This window comes from Gigantopelta aegis, chromosome 6, assembly GCF_016097555.1.
Source record: "Gigantopelta aegis isolate Gae_Host chromosome 6, Gae_host_genome, whole genome shotgun sequence".
Classification (NCBI taxonomy): domain Eukaryota; kingdom Metazoa; phylum Mollusca; class Gastropoda; order Neomphalida; family Peltospiridae; genus Gigantopelta; species Gigantopelta aegis.
Genome location: NC_054704.1, coordinates 73,544,649 through 73,571,314, shown reverse-complemented (window position 1 = coordinate 73,571,314; position 26,666 = coordinate 73,544,649). Strand labels below are relative to the sequence as shown.

At 36.1% G+C, this 26,666-nt stretch overlaps 1 protein-coding gene across 1 annotated transcript; it reads left to right on the top strand.

The window, feature by feature from the left end:
- The first annotated feature begins 242 nt into the window (after positions 1-242).
- Positions 243-26,277, top strand: LOC121375813 (proton-coupled amino acid transporter 4-like). The gene is made up of 9 exons (XM_041503468.1): positions 243-855; positions 2,350-2,440; positions 4,244-4,332; positions 6,598-6,690; positions 8,187-8,271; positions 10,908-11,183; positions 12,243-12,421; positions 21,127-21,299; positions 25,673-26,277. Exons 1-9 carry the CDS (start codon positions 611-613, stop codon positions 25,906-25,908), a joined length of 1,467 nt encoding a protein of 488 aa, XP_041359402.1. The 5' UTR covers positions 243-610; the 3' UTR covers positions 25,909-26,277.
- Positions 26,278-26,666: the final 389 nt, after the last annotated feature.

Genomic DNA, 26,666 nt, shown 5'->3' with positions numbered 1-26,666 from the left:
AGCTCATTTTCCTAAATATGTCCATCATTTTTGACAGAATGTGAAGGTTTGCTTCACATTTGGGGGGGGGGGGGGGGGGGGAGGTAGCTAATCCTCCATCTCAAATGTGAATGCTAATAATATACCGGTAACGAGTTTCAACTACAAAGTGATGAAGTGTAAGCTATTCCTCGCTTATGTCCCTTTCCAAATCTGCGGGTAACCCATGTAAAAAGTGTGTGTTTTACCCGTGTTTACAAAACCACGCTTTTTACATGTGAAATACACCACGGGTGTATGTCGTGGTCAGTTTTTTCAGCGTTTTACGTAAACCAGTGTTAAACCTAGGTTTTGATATAACCCAGTGTTTCGAAACCCAGACATATGAAATCGGCCCTTTGGGTTTTTTTTCCAGTTTAACTTCTACATAGGCTAAACTCTGTATGCTTGTTTGTGTGAAAAACATTACTGGTGAGATACATGCACCTACCTGGCTACTTTTGCTGAAAATAAAAAGCGTTTTCTGTAATCAAATTCTGTGAATAGTAGTAGTAGTTTGTATCTGATTCTTAATTTAAGATAAATACTGATGTATCTGATTAATATATTTTAGGATTGAAGAAAAGAGAACATGGCTGATGCACGTGAAACCTCGGCATTGTTGGCGGACATGGCTGATGCACGTGAAACCTCGGCATTGTTGGCGGAGCCACAGAGAGAAGAGGTTTTATCAACCAAAACCACGCCAACAGTTCTAGCTCCTCCCATTGTCGACTCGGAGATCCTGCAGCGTGTTGAGATTGAGAGTTCGTATAGTGGCTACATTGCCCAGAGTGGAAACCACGAGGCTGACTCGGCGGGAGATAATAAAACAACGTTGGTTTATTGGATTACTTATAGTTAAAATCATCATGTAATACCGGGGGGGGGAGGGGAGTTTAAAAAAAATCCCTTGCTCCAAGGACATTTCCATTTTTAATGTATTTTCTGTGGGAGCACAACCCGACCCCCACACACACGCACACACACCTCAGATTGTCACGTATCACAGTTTGGACCCACTCTGCACAATTTACTGTTCACGTGCCTGAATAGGAAGGATGGTTCTTACTGTTTTTCTCTATGCTATACATAGCAGAAAAATACAAAACATGTCTACCATATTTTACTTAAAAATACCCTTTTATGTAGTTGGAGAAAACCCTATATTACTGAATGAATGAATGAATGTTTAACGACACCCCAGCATGAAAAATACATCGACTATTGGGTGTCAAACTATGGTAATGCAAACAAATAAAGTATATCAACATCAATATAAGAACCCAAGATTTAAATAAAAACAGTGTAAAGAACTGTGCAAAAACACAAATATCACAGATAGATACTAACTTTTACTCAAAATTTCAATTTTGTTCTGTATTGGCCATTCTCAAAGAGAACATTACACCCCTGCACCACGGTGAGGTTACAGCACGCGCAGGGGCCTACATTACTGTACTCTTATTATGTTTCCTGTCCCCTCCCCCTTAATTATTGTAGGCTAGGTACAGCTCTGCAATCAGTTACAATCAAATTAATCATTACTTGCCAAATATGAAATACATGTAGTTTTAATTACATGTATAACTGCTTGAGAATTCGTTCAGTCTACGTAACCCAGTGGTAAAGTGTTTGCTTGATCCACGGTCTGTCTGGGATCGATTGGGCTATTTCTCGCTCTAGCCAGTGCACCACAACTGGTATATCAAAGGCCATGGTATGTGTTATCCTGTCTGTGGGATGGTGCATATAAAAGATCCCTTGCTGTTAATCGAAAAGAGTAACCCATGAAGTGGCGACAGCAGGTTTCCTCTCTCAATATCTGTGTGGTCTTTAACCATATGTCCGGCATTATATAACCGTAAATAAAATGTGTTGAGTGCATCGTTAAATAAAACATTTCCTTCTTTCCTTGGTACTGGTTAAAGGGAGAGTAAACTCAAACATGAGACTTATGTGTTGGAAAGATGCATACCCGGACCACCAACACATACTGACACTTTAATAAATGATAAACACATAATTTCCTTCCTTCCTTCGTTCAGTCTTAATATATTTTTATGTTTGTGACCGATGAAAGTTCAAGCTTGCTGTGTTACACACACCTCAGCTCTGTGGGATGTCTTGCCACTTGTGCTACAGAAAATCCAGCAAGTGGTTTTTCATATGCACTTTTCATCAGCAGGGCTATAGCTCTAGGGTGTGGACAATTTCACCAAATTATTTTTTAAATTAAAAAAACATTTGCAGAAACCAACAAAATATCAATCATAACAGGAAATTATTTGACCAAATTAAAACAAAAGTACAATTATTGTTTCTTTGCAGCAACTTGCAGTGTCTAATGCACCTTCTGAAAGGAAATATAGGAACAGGCATTTTAGCAATGCCCATTGCTATTTTGCATTCTGGACTTTGGGTAAGTACAACTGACCCATTGAACTGCAAAACTCATTATTCTTAAGGGGCTATGGAACAAGTGGGGCTGCAGGAGCCATGCCCATCCCTCCCCACACACATACATACTTTTCACTGGAAATGCCAAATTTGAAGACCTGAAATTCTAAATGTTTTCAGCCATATTCCCCCCCCACACACACACACACATATTTCACTAGAAATACTGAATTTGAAAACCTGAAATTCTGAATATTTTCAGCCATATCCCCCTAAACACGCGCACACACACACACACACACACACACACACACACTTTTCACTAGAAGTGCCGAATTTGAACATCAGAACTTCTAAATATTGTCATCCATCTCCCCCCAACACACACACACTTTTCACTAGAAGTGCCGAATTTGAACACCAGAAATTCTAAATATATTCAGCAGATTTCATACTGTACAGGTCTCCGAATCCTGTCTTAACAAGTTTAGGCACTTCAGACCCTCAAGTGTCCTTAACAGTGACGACAGTGCTCCACCACTTTCAAATACACCCTGCTGACTTTGTCCTTCTTATTGTATTTTATATAATTATATTATGTATGTCAGGCCTCAGATAATTGTGAGAGCGATAGATTCATTCATGCGTCGCTCGCGTAAATATAGTTTTGTGTAATCCATTTTTCATTCGCACATTGAATTTATGACATCATTTACATGGTCATGACACATTACGTAAAAAACGAAATGGGTTACCTGAATTTGTTTTTGCTTAACTCATAAATGGTTTGTCAAATGTTCAATCCTCAGAGGTCTTTATAATGTGACATACATTGTTTATACATAGAGGATAATAAATGAGTTACCAGTTATTCTCAAATTTATGTCCCTCGTGAAATAATTTTCAAGTGTCACGAGATTTAGCGAGTGACAAATGAAAATTACTTCACGAGGGACATAAATTTGATAATAACTGGAGCCGAGTTTGTTATTCTATTTATTACCTCAGCTTTTTTTTCCTTCTAAAAACCTTTATTTTCCACGCACATGCACGAAGGCCAACCTGTATAGAAATGATGTAAACCACTAAATACGCACTGTTCTGAGAATTGCTATAACTTTGTAATTTAATCACGTTCATAAATAATTTAAAAAACCCAAAAGTGTTCTTTATTCTGCTACAAACTCTATAAGGAATTGCATTAAAATGACATTTTGTTATAAATTTAACACCAAAAATAGAGAGCCGTAAACGCAAACTCTTTAAACCACATGACGTCATTTTGTGTGTTTGCCAAATCGTGATGACGTCATATTTAGTACCGACAAGGTCATTGGTTTGTGAGCATCAAATTGTCCAATAGTACTCTCCGTTAGAACAATGCAGAATATTTCTCACTGAGAAAATATGGAAAATATTTTCCCTGTTATGAGTGACCGCTGGGGTAATAAAATGTAATAATTACTATAAATCATAACATTAATGCAAATAAGTATTAGTATGAAAAATGTGATGTATCAGTGCAAATAATACTCTGTCAATTTTTGTTTGTTTACTTATACTGTACATAATTTTGTCAAATATTTGCCACTTAAAGTAAAGTATCAATTGTCCATTGTTTATTATACAAAATTAAGGTATTGCACAATATGAAATATTAAATGGTATAGAATATAATCTGAACCACTTACACTAGTAGTATAATTGTATGCATGCAAATTTAAGTTGCCATGCCTCTTTTGGTAGATTTTCTCCATTGAAAATCTTTGCAATACTAATACACTTGTTCATTGCAAGTGAACGTAATTATGTATTTCTGTTTTAGGTTGGGTTTGCTGGTCTGTTAATAATAGCAGTTATTGCCATTCACTGCATGCATACACTTGTCAACTGCAGTCACATATTATGTAAAAGGTTTGTCAGTTTACACTTTGCAATTTTAAAAATGTTTGTTTTTGCAAAATGTATCCTATCTGCATGATCACTAAAATGTTTTTAAAAGGTGCATATTGAGCATATATAACAATAATAAAGTTTAAAGCTAAAATTTAAACATTTATTTTTGCTACAGTGATGACAAGGCTAAGCACAGATAAAAGTGGTATAATGAGTTTGCTTACTTTAAATAAAACTTTATGTTAATTTCTTATAAAGAGTTGTGAGTGTTGTCGTAGCACTTGTTATTTTGGTTATGATGTCAAAGTAGATGTTGGTTTGTGACATAACACGTACTTGTTTGAATTTATTCAAAGAAAACCGCAAAATTAATCATATTTAAGCTGAATAAAAAAATAATTTAAACAATAAAATTATTCATATAAAAGAGAAAAATTAATATTAGTGAAGGAAAGGAAAGGAATATTTGTTTAATAACACCGTGGCACATTTTTATTCTGTGGCTATTTGTAGTCCAGCACTTGATCGAGGTAGGACCGGCCTCGGTGGCATCGTGGCAGGCCATCGGTCTACAGGCTGGTAGGTACTGGGTTCGGATCCCAGTCGAGGCATGGGATTTTTAATCGAGATACCGACTCCAAACCCTGAGTGAGTGCTCCGCAAGGCTCAATGGGTAGGTGTAAACCACTTGCACCGCCCAGTGATCCATAACTGGTTCAACAAAGGCCATGGTTTGTGCTATCCCGCCTGTGGGAAGCGCAAATAAAAGATCCCTTGCTGCCTGTCGTAAAAAGAGTAGCCTATGTGGCGACAGCGGGTTTCCTCTAAAAACAGTGTCAGAATGACCATATGTTTGACGTCCAATAGCCGATGATAAGATAAAAAAATCAATGTGCTCTAGCGGCGTCGTTAAATAAAACAAACTTTACTTTTTTTTGATCGAGGTATATCTTTCATATGCATCTTCTCACAAACAGGGCCGGGACATGGCCCAGTAGTAAAGCACTCGCTTGATGCACGATCGGTCTGGGATCAATCCCCGTCGGTGGGCCCATTGGGCTATTTCTCATTCCAGCAAGCGTACCACGACTGGAATATCAAAGGCTGTGGTATGTGCTATCCTGTCTGTGGGATGGTGTATATAAAAGATCCCTTGCTACTAATGGAAAAATTTAGTGGGTTTCCTCTCTATGACTATGTCAGAATTACCAAATGTTTGACATCCAATAGCCGATGATTAATAAACCAATGTTCTCTAGTGGTGTCATCAAAAAAAAGAAACTTTTTCTTCTCATAAACAAGACAGCACATGCATGACGTTTCATATATTAACCTACTGCAAGTCCGACAAACACTATACCACCGTTGTCCAGTTTGGGATTATCAAAGTTTGAACCTTGATATAAAATCCTTTGACTGTGATACATTTTATTCTTACTATCATTATGTGTTAGATTTGTTTTGCATTTATATCTGGGTATTAAAATTTTACTATTGTAACGGGGGAAAATATCATTATTTCAAAATCTTAGGTAACCCCATACATTTCACATGCTTTTTACCTAGTAGACAGGGCTTCTAGATTATGATAGTCCCACTTCCATGGCTAGTCATATTCAATGTTAGGCTAGTAAATAACTACTATTGCCATGCCCGACGGAAAATATGAATATCCTGACCCCACTCCAACCCCCAATGTTAGTGTTTTTAAGCTCTATCTCCCTCTTTAGGTGACATATCTGATTATTACTATTATTTAGTAAAATTATATTAAAGTAAAGCAGGGCTAGTGAATTTTTAATCCTGACTAGTAAATTTTTTAAATCACTGATCCCATGGCTAGTGGATTTAAAAAAAATTCTATATTGTAGGTAATCGATTGTTCGGTTACGTGAATTATATCTGTACACTGTTGAGTAACCTAATCTTAATCATAGCATGAGTTATACTACATTGATATTCTAAAGGTATTTTACACAAATTGATTTGTAAATGATTTAGTATTTTTTCAAGTGATCAAAATCAGTTTCGAAAATGAAAAAACTACAACTTTGCAACTCGTTAATTTCAAAACTGCTGATCACAAAGTAACCTATTTGTGGTTCTAATGAAATTAAATTTGTATACCAGACACAGAAATACTGTGCCCTGTATTAAGTTTCTAAGAATTTAAGTGCTGTTACAGTATCATTCTTTGATTTGTAAAAACTGTTAAGACCCCTACTAGCCATGTGTTTAACTAAAACAGTTTATAAATGTTTTATATTGTTTTAAATCCTACAGGACATCTAATATAACTCTTGATTATGCTGGTGTCATGGAGGCCAGTCTTAAAACCGGAACGGAAAAGCTTCAGAAGTTTTCTAAAGCAGGAAGGTTGGTATTTAAAAAAAAAACTGCCCCCTTTCCTTTTACTTCACTTCTTTGAATTCCATCTCATTTCTTCCCAATCTGGCAGCTCCTCCTAGCTTTTAACTTCTTTCACTGTCCACCTCCACATCCCAGTCCTTGTCTCTCCAACTGTGACAGGTGCATGCTTGTCTCTTGTGGCTATCCATGACACATACCTATCATTTCCCATCAGCTTTTAGCTGTGGGCTTAGTCTGACCACTTCGGAAAGTGTTCAGTAGTTACTTCTGGCATTGTCAAGAGGCACTTGTAACAACTTACTTTGCCCCCCTACTACCGGCAGTCGGTAGCGCCGTAGATCAGATCAGTTTTATTGATTAATCTTAATCTCTTTAGCCAGTACCCTAAAGTATTATATTATGTTGTTTTATTATTTTTATGTACACAACCCATGTTTTACCCTTGGCATGTGTTGTTCTAATTGTAAACACGGGGCTGGCAATAAAACAAAAAAAAACAAAAAATCTTAATCTCTTTTTTTTTTTTTTTAAATACTGTCTTGAATGTAGGTGCACTTTTGTCTTATAAAATTTATAGATCTGGGCCCACATTTTCGAAGCAATCTTAGCCTACGAAATCGTAAAATTATCGTAAGCTATGACGTCACTATGGCGTGTGCTGTAGTGACATCACACCCTACGATGGTTTTACTATTTCGTAGCACTAAGAGAGCTTCGAAAATATGGGCCCTGAAATGTATAGATCATGAAGGACTTTGAATTTATATGAAATGTATAGAAATGTTTGTTATGAGAATCATCATTTAGACAACCGAAAAAAAAGGAAGATACTTGTTAAAATTCCTGGCAAATGTGAATAACATTTATATAGAGTGATTAAGACAACCAGTTGTATTAAGAGATCAGCATAAGATTCTCTCATGAATCTTATTTAACAGCCAACTATAGGATAAAATATTATGTCTTTTAATTTGCTAAGCAGAGCAAGCTATTGTCTAGCATACTGAGCCCATTTTCACAAAACATCATAAACCTAGTTTTGCATATGAACATAAATCTACGACTAAACCACAGTTCCTATTACTACTAACTACAACAAACATAGTTTGAATATACATTTTTCATTTTCTTTTATCCTTAAACATTTCCATCTTCCATAATGATGTAATTTTTTGCTTGAAATAGATGCTACACGGGGAAACATATGACTGGTATAACTGCTGGTCGCACACACAAATTTAAGATTTTTTATGAAATTGGCTCCTGAACTTGATCTTCATCAGCCATCTTTTAGATTACCTTAATTATGCTTGATGTTTAATCATAGATGGATAGAAACATAAAGGGTTGAAATTACAAAGACCATTTGTCTTACATGCATGTATGGTAACTACATACATTGAACACCTGAGGTTAAGAAAAACAGGCTTCGTAAGTTCGGCCAACATTTTTATTATTGTGTAATTGATTTTAAATTAGTTTCTCCCTTTTTTGTTCTTCAGAATTCTTATCAACGTTTTACTTATTGTCACACAGTTTGGATTCTGCAGTGTATATATTGTTTTTATTGCTCAGAATGTCCAACAGGTGAGTTTTTTCTGTCTCCTTTGATGAGAATATTTCCAGAAATAATCTTCAGTATTATGCAGTGTTTAACATATAATGCAAAATATATTTTTCTTGTTGATTTAGCACATTAAGATTTCAAAATTACTTCCTAAATTGATACAAATAGAAAAAGAGATTATTGCACATACTTGTGCACGTGGAGTTGGTAGAGTATTTGCCAGAGGTGTTTGGGTCATGGGATCAAGCCCCCACAGTAGACCCATTATCTTTTGGGTTTTTTACCCATCCCAATATATATATATATATATATATATATATATATATATATATATATATATATATATATGAAGGGTCCACGGGAAAAACCTACTATGTCCACTTTTGACATATTTGTTGATTATCAACTCCAACCCATAGTTAGAGTATGTACTTTTAACTGCAAACTACTCCAATATTATAACATGTTCATTCACATGGTACATGTATAAGCATATTTAAAAAACAATTAATAGCAAGCGCCATGATATCTATGTATATTTCAGTGACATTACGTCAAAATAGGTCACATGGGTGAACTGTCATGTCATGTCATAGGGTTTTACGTGCACATTCAGAACAAGCTGTTGTAGTGCACGCCTGTCGTGGGCACAAGAGCCGGCCTCCTCCGTCTATGACAGGAAAGGTGTGGGGAGGGGAGAGGAGGGACCGCCTGCACTGGCAGGTGCAAGGGAGCACCAGCAGCCCGATCAAATCGGTAGCAGGTGGGTGGGGGTGGTGGTGGTGCTATGGAATTTGAATGGAGCAGTTAAATGCCAAAGAAAAAAGGGTGTGCAATTTTGATTGAGGGAATTTGGCGCAATTTTGAACGGTCGGTCGAAAGGTAAATGGCCGAGCTAATATAGGTTTTGATATTAGTGAATCGAGAGTAGCTCGTTAATTTTAGACCTTTACGATGCTGTGGTGTCTCCCTAGGTTGCCCATAGGGCCCTTATAAAGGGCCTGACCGCTTCTGGTCAAGGCATCACCAAGTACCAAGTTATTACCAGCAGCAAGTATTGGGGGTTTGGGTGGGGGAGGCCGATATTCTTTTGTTCAGCTTACCCCGGGTGCATTGCAATTGTGTACTCGGAACGGTATTCTTTTGTCTGGTTCCTTATTAGAGTATGTACTGGGCCATTAAATGGGGGCAGGTGCATTGTTATCATTAGTCAATGCACCCTGTGTACTGATGCAGTGAGAGTGTAGTCTGTGTGTGAATCCTAGTTTTGTGTTAAGGTTGTACCTATTGTCTTAAGTCCCTATTCTAGTGAGTTCAACGGTCATTCACGACCACCCATCCCCATCCGTCCTTGTATAGCATTGAATACAATGACGGAGGGGGAGTTAAACTAGCCTAAAAAGCCTAGTGCTTGGCATACTTAACTTTATTACCAATGCAATAAACGAAACTAACGGTGGCAAGTAGCAATTGTATACATATATGCACCAATCTAGATACTTAATTTGAAGAATTTTGATTCCCGCCCCCTAAATATAGGAACTTTCAACATGTAATACACCTAACTTTCAGTCGAGATAATTATGGTAAATTTGATCAATACATAGAAAGTAGTAAATAACGAAATGAAAATAAGGTGGAGTTATTGTGAACCAGACGTCATATTATCAAAAACATAAAATACAAGGGAATGATCTGTGATGTCCAAACAAAGAGTCAATGTTATAAACTGGACAACTTTAGAGAGGTTCTCTGCACAGATTTTTAAAAATGGACCATGAAAAAGGTCCAGTTTTTAGGGAATTCCGGTTTATAGAGGGTTCGGTTTTGAGAGGTTTCACTGTATATATATTTATCATATATTAGCTAGCATATTCAGTGTAATCAAAGTATGTGATAGTTTTCAGATATAGACTTTCAGAATTTGATAACGTTGCAAATTAGATATAAATTAATCGAGGTCACATCATTACATTTATTGACATTTAAACAAACGGACAGTGAAACGTACTATGTACAGTGACACTCCATAACTGATGTATGCATCATGATCATCAAACAAAAACATTTCAATAGCAACTTTACACTAAAAACTGTCCAGCGTTCAGAAGACAAAAATGTTAAGCACTAGTTTATTTTTATGTAATGATATCCAAAATGACATCATTCAAGTTTGATGTCATTTCCATTTAAAAAGACACAGTGTCACATATTCTTACATCATTTGAATATCGGGTAATGGCTGACTGGAATTAAAGTTGCATATACAGTTTACAAAAACATGTTGTATTAAGCTTGAGGTTATATGCTACAGAGATTATTACCCTCATGTTTTGGAATAGTCAATATCATATATTAGGAATAAAAATAATGTATTATGCTTGCCAGAAGCTCACACAATACAATTTATATTCCTATTATTATATGATATTGATTATACCGAAAAACACTGGTAATAAACTATAAATATATATATATATATATATATATATGTATAGTTTATTACAAGAATGTTTTTTGGTATCATCAGTATCATATATTAGGAATAATAATTGTATTGTGCGAGCCTCTGGCATATATATCATTTGGTTTTTAGGTTGGGGGTTGGGGTTTTTTTCTCCAATTAATCTCATGTTTTTTCTTCTTCTTTTTTCAGGTTGTTGAATCATTCCACCCACATGATCTAAATATCCGGATATACGAGGTTATTGTGATGTTTCTCCTCATTCCATACACATTTCTGAAGGATCTGCGAGTACTTGCCCCATTCTCCGCCTTTGCCAATCTGCTTTGCATTTGTAGCCTGGTGATTATCTTTGTCTACATCGTTCAGGGACTGCCAGATGTCAGCAGCAGGCCAGCATTCAGTTCCTGGAGTAACCTGCCCCTGTATTTTGGAACAGCAATTTATACATATGAGGGTATCAGTTTGGTAAGTATGCAAGTGATGAGGAGAAAAGGAAAGAATGTTTAGTGTAGTAAAGGGGAATAACTTATAGTCCATCCCATCCTTCGATGAAAATGTTTTTTGTAAATAATTTCAGTTTGGTTTGATATACGAAAAAAAGTAAAAATGTTTTGGAAATAACAAAATATACTATGTTTGTGTGCAATTTAGAAATCAATTGGCTCAAAAATAAATAAGTAAATTCCATAGTATGAAAAAATGGTTTCCGTGTGGAAAGGACTATCGGCTGCCATAAGTTCTTTGCGCCTTTCCTGATATATATTAGTCTATAATTAAAATATTTACATTATACAATACTTTATTATGTTTGTGGTGTGTAGTTAAAAATATAGAATACATTTTATTGAATTTATTGTTGGTTATCCCACTTTGGAATAGGTTTAATAAAATAACACATACTGAACTTCCTTAAAAATGCACCACCCAGTTGTTGTTGCTATGATCTTATGTGTTAAGTTGCCATAAAAAACACAATAACTGTAAGCCTTATATACAATTTGGGGGATATTTATTGCCTATCAGAATCCATCTAGTTCTACAAAATCAGTTAAATGTTTTATTTTTAATTTTCATTTCCTTTTAACAACCACAAATCTGGATAGAGTGAGTCTAACACTATCAGCACATTGTAAACTATTTGGTGTTTGACACATGCTTATTTTAATACTTGGTCTAGAAAGTAAGAAGGAACATCATCTGGTACCACATAAGCTTCTGCTGAATACCAGCAACTAACAGAGACAGATCTAGGGGGAGGACCAGGGACCCGGGCCTCCCTAAATTTTGCAACAGTTATAATTTTATTATATATTAATTTTCATTCCTCCCCTAAAGTTCCATTGGCATTCAGTGTTGTTAAACATTTATTCATTCATTCATTTTGTCAGTGTTGTTAAACATTCATTAATTCATTCATTGTCAGTGTCCTTATTCATTCATTCATTCTGTCAGTGTCGTTAAAGATTCATTCATTCATTCTGTCAGCGTCGTTAAACATTCATTCATTCATTCTGTCACTGTCAGGTTTTACCTTTGGAGAACAGCATGAAGAACCGCAATGAGTTTGCTGGCTGGACCGGTGTCTTGAATCTTGGGATGATTACCGTGACTGCTCTCTACTCAGCAATGGGATTCTTTGGCTACCTCAAGTTTGGAGACACTGTTCAGGGCAGCATCACATTAAATTTGCCAAATGACGATTGGTTAGTGTCATGTTTTCATTACATATGTTATTTATATTCACACTCAAACAGAAATACAGTGGTTTCCACCGAAACGCATACTGCACAATGGAATATTTGGTCTAATTGCAATATTTGTTGAAACACCGAACCATTTCCTATAGATTATATGCAAAACGTGCTGTTTAATTAGCAAAATAGCAGAAAAACAATTTAAATAGAGAATAACTAGTTCATGACGTCGGATATCTCCTTTATCCTGTGAACAGGATAAAGCAGATATTCGACGTCAGTAGCTAGTTATTATTTTTATCCTGCAGACCATAAAAATTAAGGAAAAAAGCTATTATTTCTGCCACATTGTAGAGGTCAAATGAGCAATTGTTTTTTTTTTAATTGGTTTTTTTTTTTAAATCCCACTGCCCCCTTCCTTTCTCTCCTTTGAATTCCATCTCATTTCTTTCCGATCTGGCAACTCCTATCTTTCAACTTCTTTTGCTGTCCACCTCCACTCACAGTCCTTGTGCTTGTCTCTTGTGGCTATCTGTGTCACACACCTGTCATTCCCCAGCCATTCCCCATCAGCTGTTAGCTGTGGGCTTAGTCTGACCACTTCGGGGAGTGTTTAGTAGTTACTTCTGGCATTGTTAACAGGCACTTGTAACCACCTACTATGCACCCCTACTACCGGCGGTCATTAGTTAGTGCTGTGGGTCAGACCAGCTTTATTAGCGGCAGAGGACGAGGATGCCAGGTGGGTGCAGGGGAAATACACAGAGACTGCACCCGTGGAGGAAGTTGAGACAGGTAGGCGATGGTGTAGACAGCTCAGAAGACAGAGTCGGAGGAAACTGACAAAAAGGGTCGAAATAGATTGAAATCGTGGGAGAAATTAAGCAAATGAGCAATTTTGTAATGTAGCTATGTGTGTGACGTCAAAAGTCATAATCTGCTAGTATACGTTTATGACTTTGCTGTAATCGGTCATCATAATCTGTCAATAGAAACAGTGGTTGCAGGATAAAATGTGTTTAAATTCAACAAAATAAATTAAGCATGCCTTTATTGCTTGTCAATAGAAGTTTAAAATAAATTATGTAAGTGCTGTAATCACCAACTGCTAATCCACTAAAACATGCAAAGTTGTCCATCTTTGTTGTGTCACGTGAATCAGCCGGATATCGTAAGCCTGTATTACAGTCTGTAATCATCGATAAAACTTGATTGGTATATGTTGGTTAATTATTTTTACTGTTATTTATTTTAGCTAATAGATACATAATATTAATAAAGCGTTTATCGGCAAATAAAAGAGTTAACTTTGAATTTTGTTGTGAGTAGCTGTGAATGTGAGATCAATTAATGTTTACTGCTGGTTGCTAAAATCATTAAAAGACTACTAAAGAAGAGGTTTATTTAGCGACTGTGAGTTGTTGATGATCAAAGAGCTGGACTAGCTATTTTGTATCACAAGACTTAGTATAAATTAAATTAAATAAAGTGACAAAAGAAAAGTACTTGTTTCTTTGAAAATGACTACGGGTATATCAATGAGCAATTAACTGATCAATTATCAAAACAACTCATTTTCTCAAGGGCTTCTTTAGCTTTTACTTTTAAGTATGGCCACATGGAATGCACAATTATTCAATCAGAGAAATGGCTACAAAATGAAAGAAATGTGACCTTTCTCTAGTAGACAGCTATGAAGCAGTTAAACTTTTGTGCCAAAAGATCTCCCAGAGTGATGTTGCGAAGAAATTGGGTTGTTCCCAGTCCCAAATGTGCAGAATTTTTGCCAAACGAGAGGACATCAGATTAGTATTCGAGTTGAATGCCAATCCAGCGAGAAAACAACAAACGTCAGGAAAGGCAGCAAACATCAAGGGCGCCCTAACAGATTGGTTTGAACATGCTCGAGTAAAAGACATCCCACTGTCTGGACCCATCGTAGCAGAAAAAGCCAAAGATCTCGCTAAACACCTTGACAAAGAAGATTTTCAATAGAAACAACATACAGTGTAGTATACAAGAAGTTATATGGTGAAAAAAAAAGATGCTGACATCAACGTCGCTGACAACTGGACAACAACTGTGTTACCCGGCAACCTAATTCGACACCCAATAGCTGATCTCTATTTTTGTGCTGGGGTGTTCTTAAACATCCATTTATTCATTCATTCGTGTTACCCGGATTGCTACAAAAATATGCACATGACGACATCTATAACGCCGAGGAAAGTGGCGTGTATTACAGAGCATTACCAGACGGAACATTAACAAACAAATCTGAAAAGGTCAGCGGTAATAAGAAACAAATGGAGAAAAATACAGTGCTGGTGGCATGCAACATGTCGGGGAATGGTAAACGGGAATCGGTACTACAGCCCTGTGATCGGGGAAATCATCAGAAATTTGAAGGGGCAATACAGAAGCAACCCCTGCAATTAAGAAAATGTCCATGAAAAAAAAAAAACATGTCTTGAAAAAATAATCTAATATAGTGCACAGCAAAAAAAGTGCAGTGATCGTTTCAAGCCTTTATAACTGAACCCTTATTCTATAATGATAATATAAGAATTAACAAGAAGTCAGTTTTTGGAAACATTGGATAGATGCTGGGTTTTTACAAATCTGTGATTTAATAAATAGAGATGGATCCTTTATGTCTTATGAAGAATTTTCCTACATAAGTACAAAGGCTATTCCCTTTGTAGAATTTTTCGGCATTATTTCTTCTATTAGATTGTATCTGAAAAAATTGAGCATTAAAAAGGAAATGACAAACTTAGCCTTGAATCAACGTGTTGCAATCTCCAGTCTGACATCAGTCAAGAAGGGTTCAAAAGCGATATATTTTGTGTTACTTAATTCTACTGCTCAATGAAAAACTAAAGCAAAATGGGAAAATTAGTTTAATTGTGATACTGATTGGAATAAGATTTTCTTGCATCCCTTCAGGACCACCAGTGAAACCAAACTTACGTGGTTTCAATTTAGACTCATACATAGGATTCTCACTACCAATAGATTTATGTATAAAATTAATAAATCAGATAATGATAAATGCACTTTCTGCAGATCAACAACTGAGGATTTATACCATCTATTTTGGGATTTCCCTATTGTCAGTATCTTTTGGTCGCAACTTTTAAAATGGATTAAAACAAACTGTCTTCATGTTGAGAATCTCAAATTAAATGCAGAATTCATTTTATTTGGTATACAAGAAACAACTAAAACAGATGTAGGTCTGGATTTTTTAATCTTGTTTTCCAAATTCTTTATTTATAAAAGCAAAGTGAAAAATATCTTGCCAAACATTGAACATTTAAAGAATGAATTGTACATAAGATACCAAATTGAAAAGTATTCTTACTTCACTAAATGTAGAAAAGCTGATTTCGATAATAAAAAAAATTGTCAAAATATGCAACACTTTTTCAAAAAAAGAGTACAATATGAGAAGGTACAAATTTCTGAGGATCATCTGCATGAATAATATGTATATAATATACATGAGTATGCAAAGGCATGGGTGGAAACTGTCAATTGTAATATGGGATTATGTGTGAATGACTGGATGTATGTTTGTCTTGTTACATGTGTGTCTGAAAAAAAAAAAAAAAACATTTTTTTTTTTTTTTTTTTTTATTAATTCAATTGCCAAATGTTCTATTCCCAGTGTTGGTGAGATTATTGTATGGTGATGATTCAGTGTTCCCCAACCCTGACATGACCTATTTTCTGGGGATAATAAAGAATTTGAAAAAAAAAGGAAAAAAAAGAAGAAGTAAAGTGCAGTGGAAAATGAAAACTTTACAGCATTGCTGATTGCTGTGGATAATTGCAGGGGTTGAAAAGGCATGTAGTAAAAAAAAAAAAATTGTTGACATCAACCAAGACACCGATATAACCACCACTGAACATGTAAAATAAACTGATGATTCTTGATGCCATACACATACTGGCTAAATCCTGGAATGCAGTGACAGAAACTATTGTAATGATGCTGTTACAGGAAAGGGGGTTCACCACACCTGAGATGACAACTAGCGACAAACACAAAGATATTACCCCTCCACCTGGACTGATCAGTTCACAGAGTATGTCATAAAGATGAACAGCTTGCAGTGGCATAGGGAAGAGGAGCCATGGGGGCTATTGACACCCCAATCAACTTTAAAAAAAAAAACAACTATTAAATTTTATAAAATCAAACATACATACATACATACATACATACATACATACATATACTACTCAAAAGAATTTAAGGGTCAAAAATTTATAACCAAATAAGTTTCAGAGTGTATTAGATTGATGATGTAAACTACACCAAAAAATTTATTTATTGTTCCATATTTACAAAAAACCACAAATAAACATCACTGTATACAAGAAAGTCACATGACATGCTGTCAAAGTTGAAGGTTGTCAAACATGGATTTTACACATTAGAACATTCGTTTAATAGTGTGTGAATACACTGGCGCGAATACACTCGACACATCGTTGCCTCATGCTGTTGATCAGACGTCTGAAGAACTCTCGGGGAATGGCCTGCCACTCTGCCATAAGAAGTTGACCCAGATCATGAAGGTTGACCGGAGGGGCATGGTTATCCCGAACTCTCCTGCCTAATTCTTCCCAGGCGTGCTCTATTGTGGGCCAAGTCAGGCGAATATGCTGGCCAATCCATCCTGGCGATACCTTGTTGTCTGAGAAAGTCCATTACCACCCTGGCGCGGTGGGGTCTGGCATTGTCATCCTGCAGAACTGCCCCGCCGCCAATCTGCTGAAGGCCTGGGAGAACCAACGGCCGGATAATCTCATTCAGATAGCGGATTCCATTCAGATTGCCATCCACCACATAGAGGGGGGTCCTGTGGTGGATAGAGATGCCGCCCCACACCATGACGCTGCCACCACCGAACCGATGACGTTGTCTAACGTTAACGTCAGCGAAGTGCTCCCCAGGACGTCTGTAGACACGAACCCGACCGTCGTTGAACTGGAGACTAAACCTGGACTCATCAGTGAACATCACTCGACCCCACTGAACACGTTGCCACCGCAGATGAAGCGTGCACCAGTGACGTCTGGCCATTCTGTGACGTGGTAGGAGTGGTGGTCGAACAGCCTGGTGACGGCAGCGTAGATTATTGGCTCTCATATGATTGCGTATGGTTTGATCAGACACTCGAGTTCCAGTCGCAGTCCGCAGATTGTCACGTAATCAGCGTGCAGTGGTTGTGCGTTGATGTAGAGCCATATTGGTGATGTAGCGGTCCTCTCTATTTGTAGTGCTTCGGGGTCTTCCCGAACGTGGACGATTTCGAACAGAATTCGTTGCTTGGTACCGTTGCCACAGTCGGCCAACGACACTCTGACTGACACCAAGTCTCAGAGCAACATTTCTTTGCGTATTGCCATCCTGAAGCCAAGCAATAGCCCTTCCTCGATCTTCGATAGTCAGTTGAAGTCGTACCATTGTCGAATTTGGAGTGTGCACCGTACACGAACGCAAGCTCCAATTATACGGAAATTCAGCATTGGGAACATGGAATACACGTGCAAAGCGTGCAAATGAAGCGCTTTGTGAAAAAGCAAGTTATGGGCACTTAGCAGACCTTTCGCTTTCGCCCTAATTTACGTGCAAATGTAAGCATGTTTTCGCCATTAGAACTAGTCGACAGTGTCAATGACAGTGGATTTTAATTCATTTATGGGTTGCTTAAACCCACTTTCGTCAAAATGGAACAATACCATGCGTGACATTCAGAAAATAATGTCGAAAATATCGTCTGACCCTTAAATTCTTTTGAGTAGTATACATACATACACACATATATATAAAATCCTGCCTGTGCTAGTAACAGCTTGAATGCTACAATACACCAACAGATGAGGAAATATGCAGCTAGAGACGTTGACGAGTTCATTTTACCCGTGAGAGCGGGTGAAGCAAGGAGTACATGCTTTATCCACACTACGAAGATACCTTGGTGAAAGTAACCACGATCACTTTCACTTGTATAAACTTGAAGATGCATATGAAGCTACAGCTGCTAATAACAGAAATCACAGAACACATTAACTGATTCCGTGATTTAATGACTACATGAAAGTGAACATTACAAATGTGAAACCTCAGACAATTTAGTTCTATTTACAGGGTTTTTTTAAAATTTAATATTAATGAATTGGCTAAATGCACAAGAAAATGTGTTTGTTTAATAAGTATGTTTAACCATAGCACTAAAATAGCTTTGAAAATCCCCAGCAGAATAGAGATTTTCGAAATTATCTTAGCACTACGAAATTGTAAAACCATCGTAGGCTACGTCGTCACTGTATAGCACATGCCATAGTGACATCATACATGTAGCTTACATTGGTTTTATGATTTCATGGCACTAAGATAGCTTTGAAAATATGGGCCCAGTATTGGTTCTAGCTACTGTAAACCGTGAAAAAAATGCTTGCGTATAAATTTCGCGTCGTTCGCGAAAATAATACGCACGCACTATTTTCCAGTTTGAAGTGTGCTTAAAGTGATGTCTTGATTTTCTAGTAAACCATAAAGGAAAACACAAACAAAATACAGTCATAATTCAATTTATTATAAAAAGATTCACTCAACAGGCACAGCCTATACAGAGCTCTCCTTGATGGCGACTAATCGTTAATTGTTTTACGGTATGTAACTTCAATCGATGGCGACTAATCGTTTATTGTTTTTATCTACCAAAGGGTGTTAACAGTTAACAACTGAAGCTGTGAGTTGTGATTCTAATACAGGTGAAGTGGGTAGGGCCTAATCCCCTCTATTGACTGTACCAGGCACAATTGCTTGATTTAGGATAACAGAATATTGATTTACAGACAGTAACTTTATAACAATTACAGTGAGCTGTCTTTATCCATTTTTTTTTTTTTTGAGCTGTCAACGGTCATTCGCGAAATTTACACGTCGCGAACATGCGCTACGGTATACATTCGCGAAAAAAACACATCGCAATATTAATACGGTTTACAGTATTATGTTTGTTTTCACATTGAAATTGACATTTCTTATTTTCATACATGTGTATATCTCTTTGAGATCCAGTATAGTTGGAATGTTACAAGACTAACTGGCAACAATACTAATTTCTTGGTTTTCTTTTCTTTTCATTTTAACCTAGGTTATATTTAATGTATATATTATGTTTGTTAGCTGTTGTTTTCATTTTAATCTATGTTTAAATTAATGTTAGTTAAGTGTTGTTTTTATTGTCTCGCCTTTTTATTTTTAATTACAAATCTTGAGTATTTAGCTTAATGTTAAAGGAATGCTAAAGCAAGGCTTTTGGACTGGTGTGCATATTCAGTTATACATAATTCACATTATTGCTAAATATATCAACAAGTATACTCGTATAGTTAATTAATAAAACGGTTAAATGTGACGGCTATTATATATAACGGGCGCAGCCATTTTGTACCATCCCAGTGAATACGCCCTCTGGCGAGCTGGTGGTTACGTAATACCTAACGTGTCACGTCAGGAATTAGTCTTCAAACTGAAGAAACAAAACATACCTGATTTTTGCGAATGCATCGCAATATTCTGTAATAATATCTATCACAGTAACACAGCAACGTGTATATGTGGTTTATTTTTTAATACAAAATAAACTACCATTGTCAAAGTGTTGAAATAACTGTATTATATAAATTAACCCGCATATTGAAATAATAGTTGGAGTGTTTTGCTTAATTGGTCTTTTCTTTCCGTGGCCTGTACCTGTGGTTCTTGATTGGCAGGTGTATATTTAGACGGTCCCTAGACACTGTGTCTAGACACACTAAAAAGACGTGCCTCTTTTATTAAGATCACAGGGTATTGTGTGATAACTTCAAATCGTAATAGACTTTACCAGCTTTATTACTGTAAGTAATTCTGTAAAACCCTTGATTAAGTAGACTTTCCCATTTAAAATCACAAAACTGACCAATTACGTAGTCCCAGAGAAAAGAAAATTCGTTTTTGCTCGAACGTATCCTACCAATAGGCCTAATAATATGCATTTTTTCTTCGGATTATTTAAAAGAAAAAAATACTATAACTCCATTTCGTTATATTGATGCAAATTGAAATATATTTAGTTAAATAGTTTATTATACTATCTAGTCATTCATGTTGTTTTACAAGTCAGGTTGATGAAAGCGAAGCACCTTGTCGTAAATTAGAGCATTTGTTTACACTGTGCATACTAGACAAGTTGGACCTGAGCTGACGTCACTTTGCCCCAAGCTATACCACCGGACGTCACAAAAACTAAACAAAATGGCTGCCCCCAGTTAGCAGGAATAATCATGTTTTTTTATTAATTCTAAAATTACGCGTGTTTCATTTGTTAAAGTGTCAGTATGTGACAGTGGTCCGGGTATGCATCTTTCCAACACGTAAAGTCCATTTCTCAGAAACTGTAAGCCCTATCATTGCATTTATGAATATTTATCTCAATGCATCTAAAAAAAAATAAAAAAAATATTAAATTAAAATTTTAAATATTGAAAACAAAATTAGTTTTTTTTTCACTTCATTAGTCTTTTTTTAAATGTGAATGGAGATGCAACTACGAGAGATACTGAATACGTTTATGGTAATCGAGATATCTATTTCTGCAGAAATCTTATTTTAAATTAATGTTGGCTAACCGTTGTTTGTATTTCAGGTTATATCTATCGGTGAAACTGATGTTTGCTATTTCCATGTACGTAACATTTGGAATCCAGTTCTACGTGCCGATGAAGATCATCTGGCCATCTATAGAATGCCGTCTCACGTCAAGAAGAGTTATTATCTTTGGGGAATATGTCTTCCGAGTGCTACTAGTACTCCTTGTCTGTAAGTCTGTCAGTCTTTCTTTATTAGTCACTTATTGTGCTTTCATGGTATGATACATGTATACCCTACATTCAGAAAATACATTTATTTTAGGCAAATATTATTTCCACTTTTCTTTTTAAAGATGCAATATTAAACAGAAAAAATGATGTGCACACTTTTTTTTATCCACTACGCGGAGTTATATACAGTATTGACATCATTTTTGGGGGTTAATTTAAGGATTGTCTGTTATTTCTTTTACCGTATACGCAAAAATGTTCGCGAATAAAATATACCGCGAACATGTTCACAGCACCGCAAATTTAATTACACACGAATTAAGTTATTTCCGATTTGGTATAATTTTCACGGATACAAAAAAAACAAGCAGTCAGAGGTACCTGTTAAATTTATACCGAGTTTCGTATGCACTTTGTCTTTACCACCAAATTATCCACAAGGTCACGTGGTTCTGTAAACCTGCATGGTCACGTGGATTTGATCGAAGTGACATACAGTTGGGTGTAAGTCTGTTGTTATGTAATCTTAGTTTTGTTTGTTTTCTTTGTAACCTTGAATGGAAGTTTGTGGGTACCATCAATAATTAAAAGTTATTTCTTCTGATATTTGCGTTTTTCAATTTTGTGTATCGCATGTGTGTGTTCCATCAATAACATGTCTTGTCAGACATACATACAACATTGACATCTCGCTGACAGCATGGTAACATGTCCAAGTGTGTGCATGAAATTGTCATTGAAAAGAGTTTGGCAAATGAAATATGGGTAATTTTGATTTTATTATCGGAGGACACAGTCGCGAAAATGTAAAATGAAAGCCCGATCGCGAATTATTTTAGCTGTGAAAATATTTGCGTATACGGAACATTCATCGGGGTATGAAAAAAAAAATTTCATCCGCAAACTGTGAATCGGCGAAGCCATTCTCACATACGTTTGCAGATGATTTTTTTGGTTCATACCCAGATGAACGTAAAAGAAATAACACACAATACTTATAATTAAATATAAATCATACTTGCTAATAATAACACTAAAAGTTTGTACTTTATTTTGAATTATTTTTGGTCTATAAACAATAATGCTGAATAAGACAACTTGCCCATATAATATGACGTTCCCTGATGACGTAATGGGACCAATGGGATGACGTTATGTTGTAATGAATGTAACAGAAATTTTATTATCATAGAGTAATCAATAGTCGTGCACATTACATTTTTTCTAAAGTTCACGAGCACACACGAATCAGAGACATCACATTTATCAACAAATGATAAAACAACACATCCTGGTCCGTTAACAGAATATGTCTAAAATGAAAAACATTTTGACAAGTGATTTACATCATTTGGGGTTTTTTGATCAGTGAAAAGTCAGTTTTCTCTAATACCAAATATAAGGGACGTCCAAAGACAGAAATTGCCAAACATGTATATAGAATGGACTGCTCGACTATTTGTTACATTTTACATGGCACACCAAAAGTGGGTTCTATTTACACACTTGCTTTGGAAAATGAATTCAGCAGTAAATATTAATAACAAATAGTGTGTTATATACAGCAAAGGACTAACTATTTAAGTAAATAATATTTGTTTTATTTATTTTCGGTTACACGTGTTTACTGTTTGTTCTTAGGTGCGCGACTATTATTTACTCCAGGATATACTTGCATGAACCAAAAAATTTATTTTATATTTTAATATGCATTGATATGAACATCTACATGACCTTGCTTTGAACATCTACATGACTGTATGAATAGAATTATAAGTGCTTGACGCCAGACCTTGCTTTGAACATCTACATCACTGTATGAATAGAATTATAAGTGCTTGACGCCAGACCTTGCTTTGAACATCTACATGACTGTATGAATAGAATTATAAGTGTTTGACACCACACCTTGCTTTGAACATCTACATGACTGTATGAATAGAATTATAAGTGCTTGACGCCAGACCTTGCTTTGAACATCTACATGACTGTATGAATAGAATTATAAGTGCTTGACGCCAGACCTTGCTTTGAACATCTACATCACTGTATGAATAGAATTATAAGTGCTTGACGCCAGACCTTGCTTTGAACATCTACATGACTGTATGAATAGAATTATAAGTGCTTGACACCAGACCTTGCTTTGAACATCTACATGACTGTATGAATAGAATTATAAGTGCTAGACACCAGACCTTGCTTTGAACATCTACATGACTGTATGAATAGAATTATAAGTGTTAGACGCCAGACCTTGCTTTGAACATCTACATGACTCTATGAATAGAATTATAAGTGCTTGACGCCAGACCTTGCTTTGAACATCTACATGACTGTATGAATAGAATTATAAGTGTTTGACACCATGTAGACCTTGCTTTGAACATCTACATGACTGTATGAATAGAATTATAAGTGCTTGACGCCAGACCTTGCTTTGAACATCTACATGACTGTATGAATAGAATTATAAGTGTTTGACACCATGTAGACCTTGCTTTGAACATCTACATGACTGTATGAATAGAATTATAAGTGCTTGACGCCAGACCTTGCTTTGAACATCTACATGACTGTATGAATAGAATTATAAGTGCTTGACGCCAGACCTTGCTTTGAACATCTACATGACTGTATGAATAGAATTATAAGTGTTTGACACCATGTAGACCTTGCTTTGAACATCTACATGACTGTATGAATAGAATTATAAGTGCTTGACACCAGACCTTGCTTTGAACATCTACATGACTGTATGAATAGAATTATAAGTGCTTGACGCCAGACCTTGCTTTGAACATCTACATGACTGTATGAATAGAATTATAAGTGTTTGACACCATGCAGACCTTGCTTTGACACCATGTAGACCTTGCTTTGAACATCTACATGACTGTATGAATAGAATTATAAGTGCTTGACGCCAGACCTTGCTTTGAACATCTACATGACTGTATGAATAGAATTATAAGTGTTTGACACCATGTAGACCTTGCTTTGAACATCTACATGACTGTATGAATAGAATTATAAGTGTTTGACACCATGTAGACCTTGCTTTGAACATCTACATGACTGTATGAATAGAATTATAAGTGTTTGACACCATGCAGACCTTGCTTTGAACATCTACATGACTGTATGAATAGAATTATAAGTGCTAGACGCCAGACCTTGCTTTGAACATCTACATGACTGTATGAATAGAATTATAAGTGCTTGACGCCAGACCTTGCTTTGAACATCTACATGACTGTATGAATAGAATTATAAGTGCTTGACGCCAGACCTTGTTTTGAACATCTACATGACTCTATGAATAGAATTATAAGTGCTTGACGCTGTATGAATAGAATTATAAGTGTTTGACACCAGACCTTGCTTTGAACATCTACATGACTGTATGAATAGAATTATAAGTGTGACCTTTTGACACCATGTAGACCTTGCTTTGAACATCTACATGACTGTATGAATAGAATTATAAGTGCTTGACACCAGACCTTGCTTTGAACATCTACATGACTGTATGAATAGAATTATAAGTGCTTGACGCCAGACCTTGCTTTGAACATCTACATGACTGTATGAATAGAATTATAAGTGCTTGACGCCAGACCTTGCTTTGAACATCTACATGACTGTATGAATAGAATTATAAGTGTTTGACGCCAGACCTTGCTTTGAACATCTACATGACTGTATGAATAGAATTATAAGTGCTTGACACCACACCTTGCTTTGAACATCTACATGACTGTATGAATAGAATTATAAGTGTTTGACACCATGCAGACCTTGCTTTGAACATCTACATGACTGTATGAATATAATTATAAGTGCTTGACGCCATTCCTTGCTTTGAACATCTACATGACTGTATGAATAGAATTATAAGTGTTTGACACCACACCTTGCTTTGAACATCTACATGACTGTATGAATAGAATTATAAGTGTTTGACACCATGCAGACCTTGCTTTGAACATCTACATGACTGTATGAATAGAATTATAAGTGCTTGACACCAGACCTTGCTTTGAAAAACATTGAGGCTGAAGATTACATGTTCCCCTAAGTTATCATGGAGAGTCATTTAAAATACTGAGCACTAATATTTAATACTTTTGTTGTAATTTTTTTCTCATAAAATTCACACACTAAGGGGAGCTAAAAATTGTTCTTCCTAAACTACACATCTCAGGAGCGTAATAGGGAGCCGGAGCGATAGCTTCCCTTAAACGGCGAGTTCTATGAGACCAAATAGATTTAGGGTAAATAAGATATGTATTTCCCCTGAATTTTTGTCAAATATTATATAATAATATAACACCGTTAAAACTATTTTTATTTGTTTTGTTTTTTCAGTTTGCTTTGCCATTCTTGTTCCTCATCTAGATCTGCTGATTTCACTAATTGGGGCGTTCGCCAGCTGCTCTCTCGCTCTCATCTTCCCACCTATCATCGAAATGTGTACGCACAGTGCTGACAACCATATATCAATAATCATGATCATAAAAAATGTTTGCATTGTTTCTGTTGGAATCTTAGGTTTTTTTACGGGTACTTATAGTTCTGTGACACAAATTATAAAGAAGTTTTAGTCATAGAAAGAGAATAAACTTTTGTTTTGTCAGTATATGTTGTCTGGAAGCCATATGTGTATTTGCAGTGAACATTACCATGCATATTTTAAAGTTAGTGTATAAAACTAATCAGGGCTCACCCTGGATCAAAAATACCTGTAGCCAAAATATTAGCCAAATGGAATTTTTATTAGCCATATTGAAAATGCTTTAGCCAAATTAACAAACATACAGAAATATGGGGGTGGATGGATGTTTATTGAGGGTAGTTGTTTTTTCTTTCTTCCTTTTTTCCCAAATAAAAATTTGAGAGCTTTTTTTATATAGAGCTCATTATTTCTTTAAATAGCAATCTTTAAGTTAATTTACCATCCTCGGTGGCGTCGTGGCAGGCCATCGGTCTACAGGCTGGTAGGTACTGGGTTCAGATCCCAGTCGAGGCATGGGATTTTTAATCCAGATACCGACTCCAAACCCTGAGTGAGTGCTCCGCAAGGCTCAATGGGTAGGTGTAAACCACTTGCACTGACCAGTGATCCATAACTGGTTCAACAAAGGCCATGGTTTGTGCTATCCTGCCTGTGGGAAGCGCAAATAAAAGATCCCTTGCTGCCTGTCATAAAAGAGTAGCCTATGTGGCGACAGCGGGTTTCCTCTAAAAAAATATGTGTGGTCCTTAACCATATGTCTGACGCCATATAACCGTAAATAAAATGTGTTGAGTGCGTCGTTAAATAAAACATTTCTTTCTTTCTTTATGTTAATTTGAATTGTTG

Bases quoted from the DNA above. Each gene is read 5' to 3' on its own strand.
- LOC121375813 (XM_041503468.1), top strand. From the start codon at position 611: ATGGCTGATGCACGTGAAACCTCGGCATTGTTGGCGGACATGGCTGAT. The intron at 12,422-21,126 runs GTTAGTGTCATG...TTTGTATTTCAG, and splicing joins AATTTGCCAAATGACGATTG to GTTATATCTATCGGTGAAAC. The intron at 21,300-25,672 runs GTAAGTCTGTCA...TTGTTTTTTCAG, and splicing joins GCTACTAGTACTCCTTGTCT to TTTGCTTTGCCATTCTTGTT.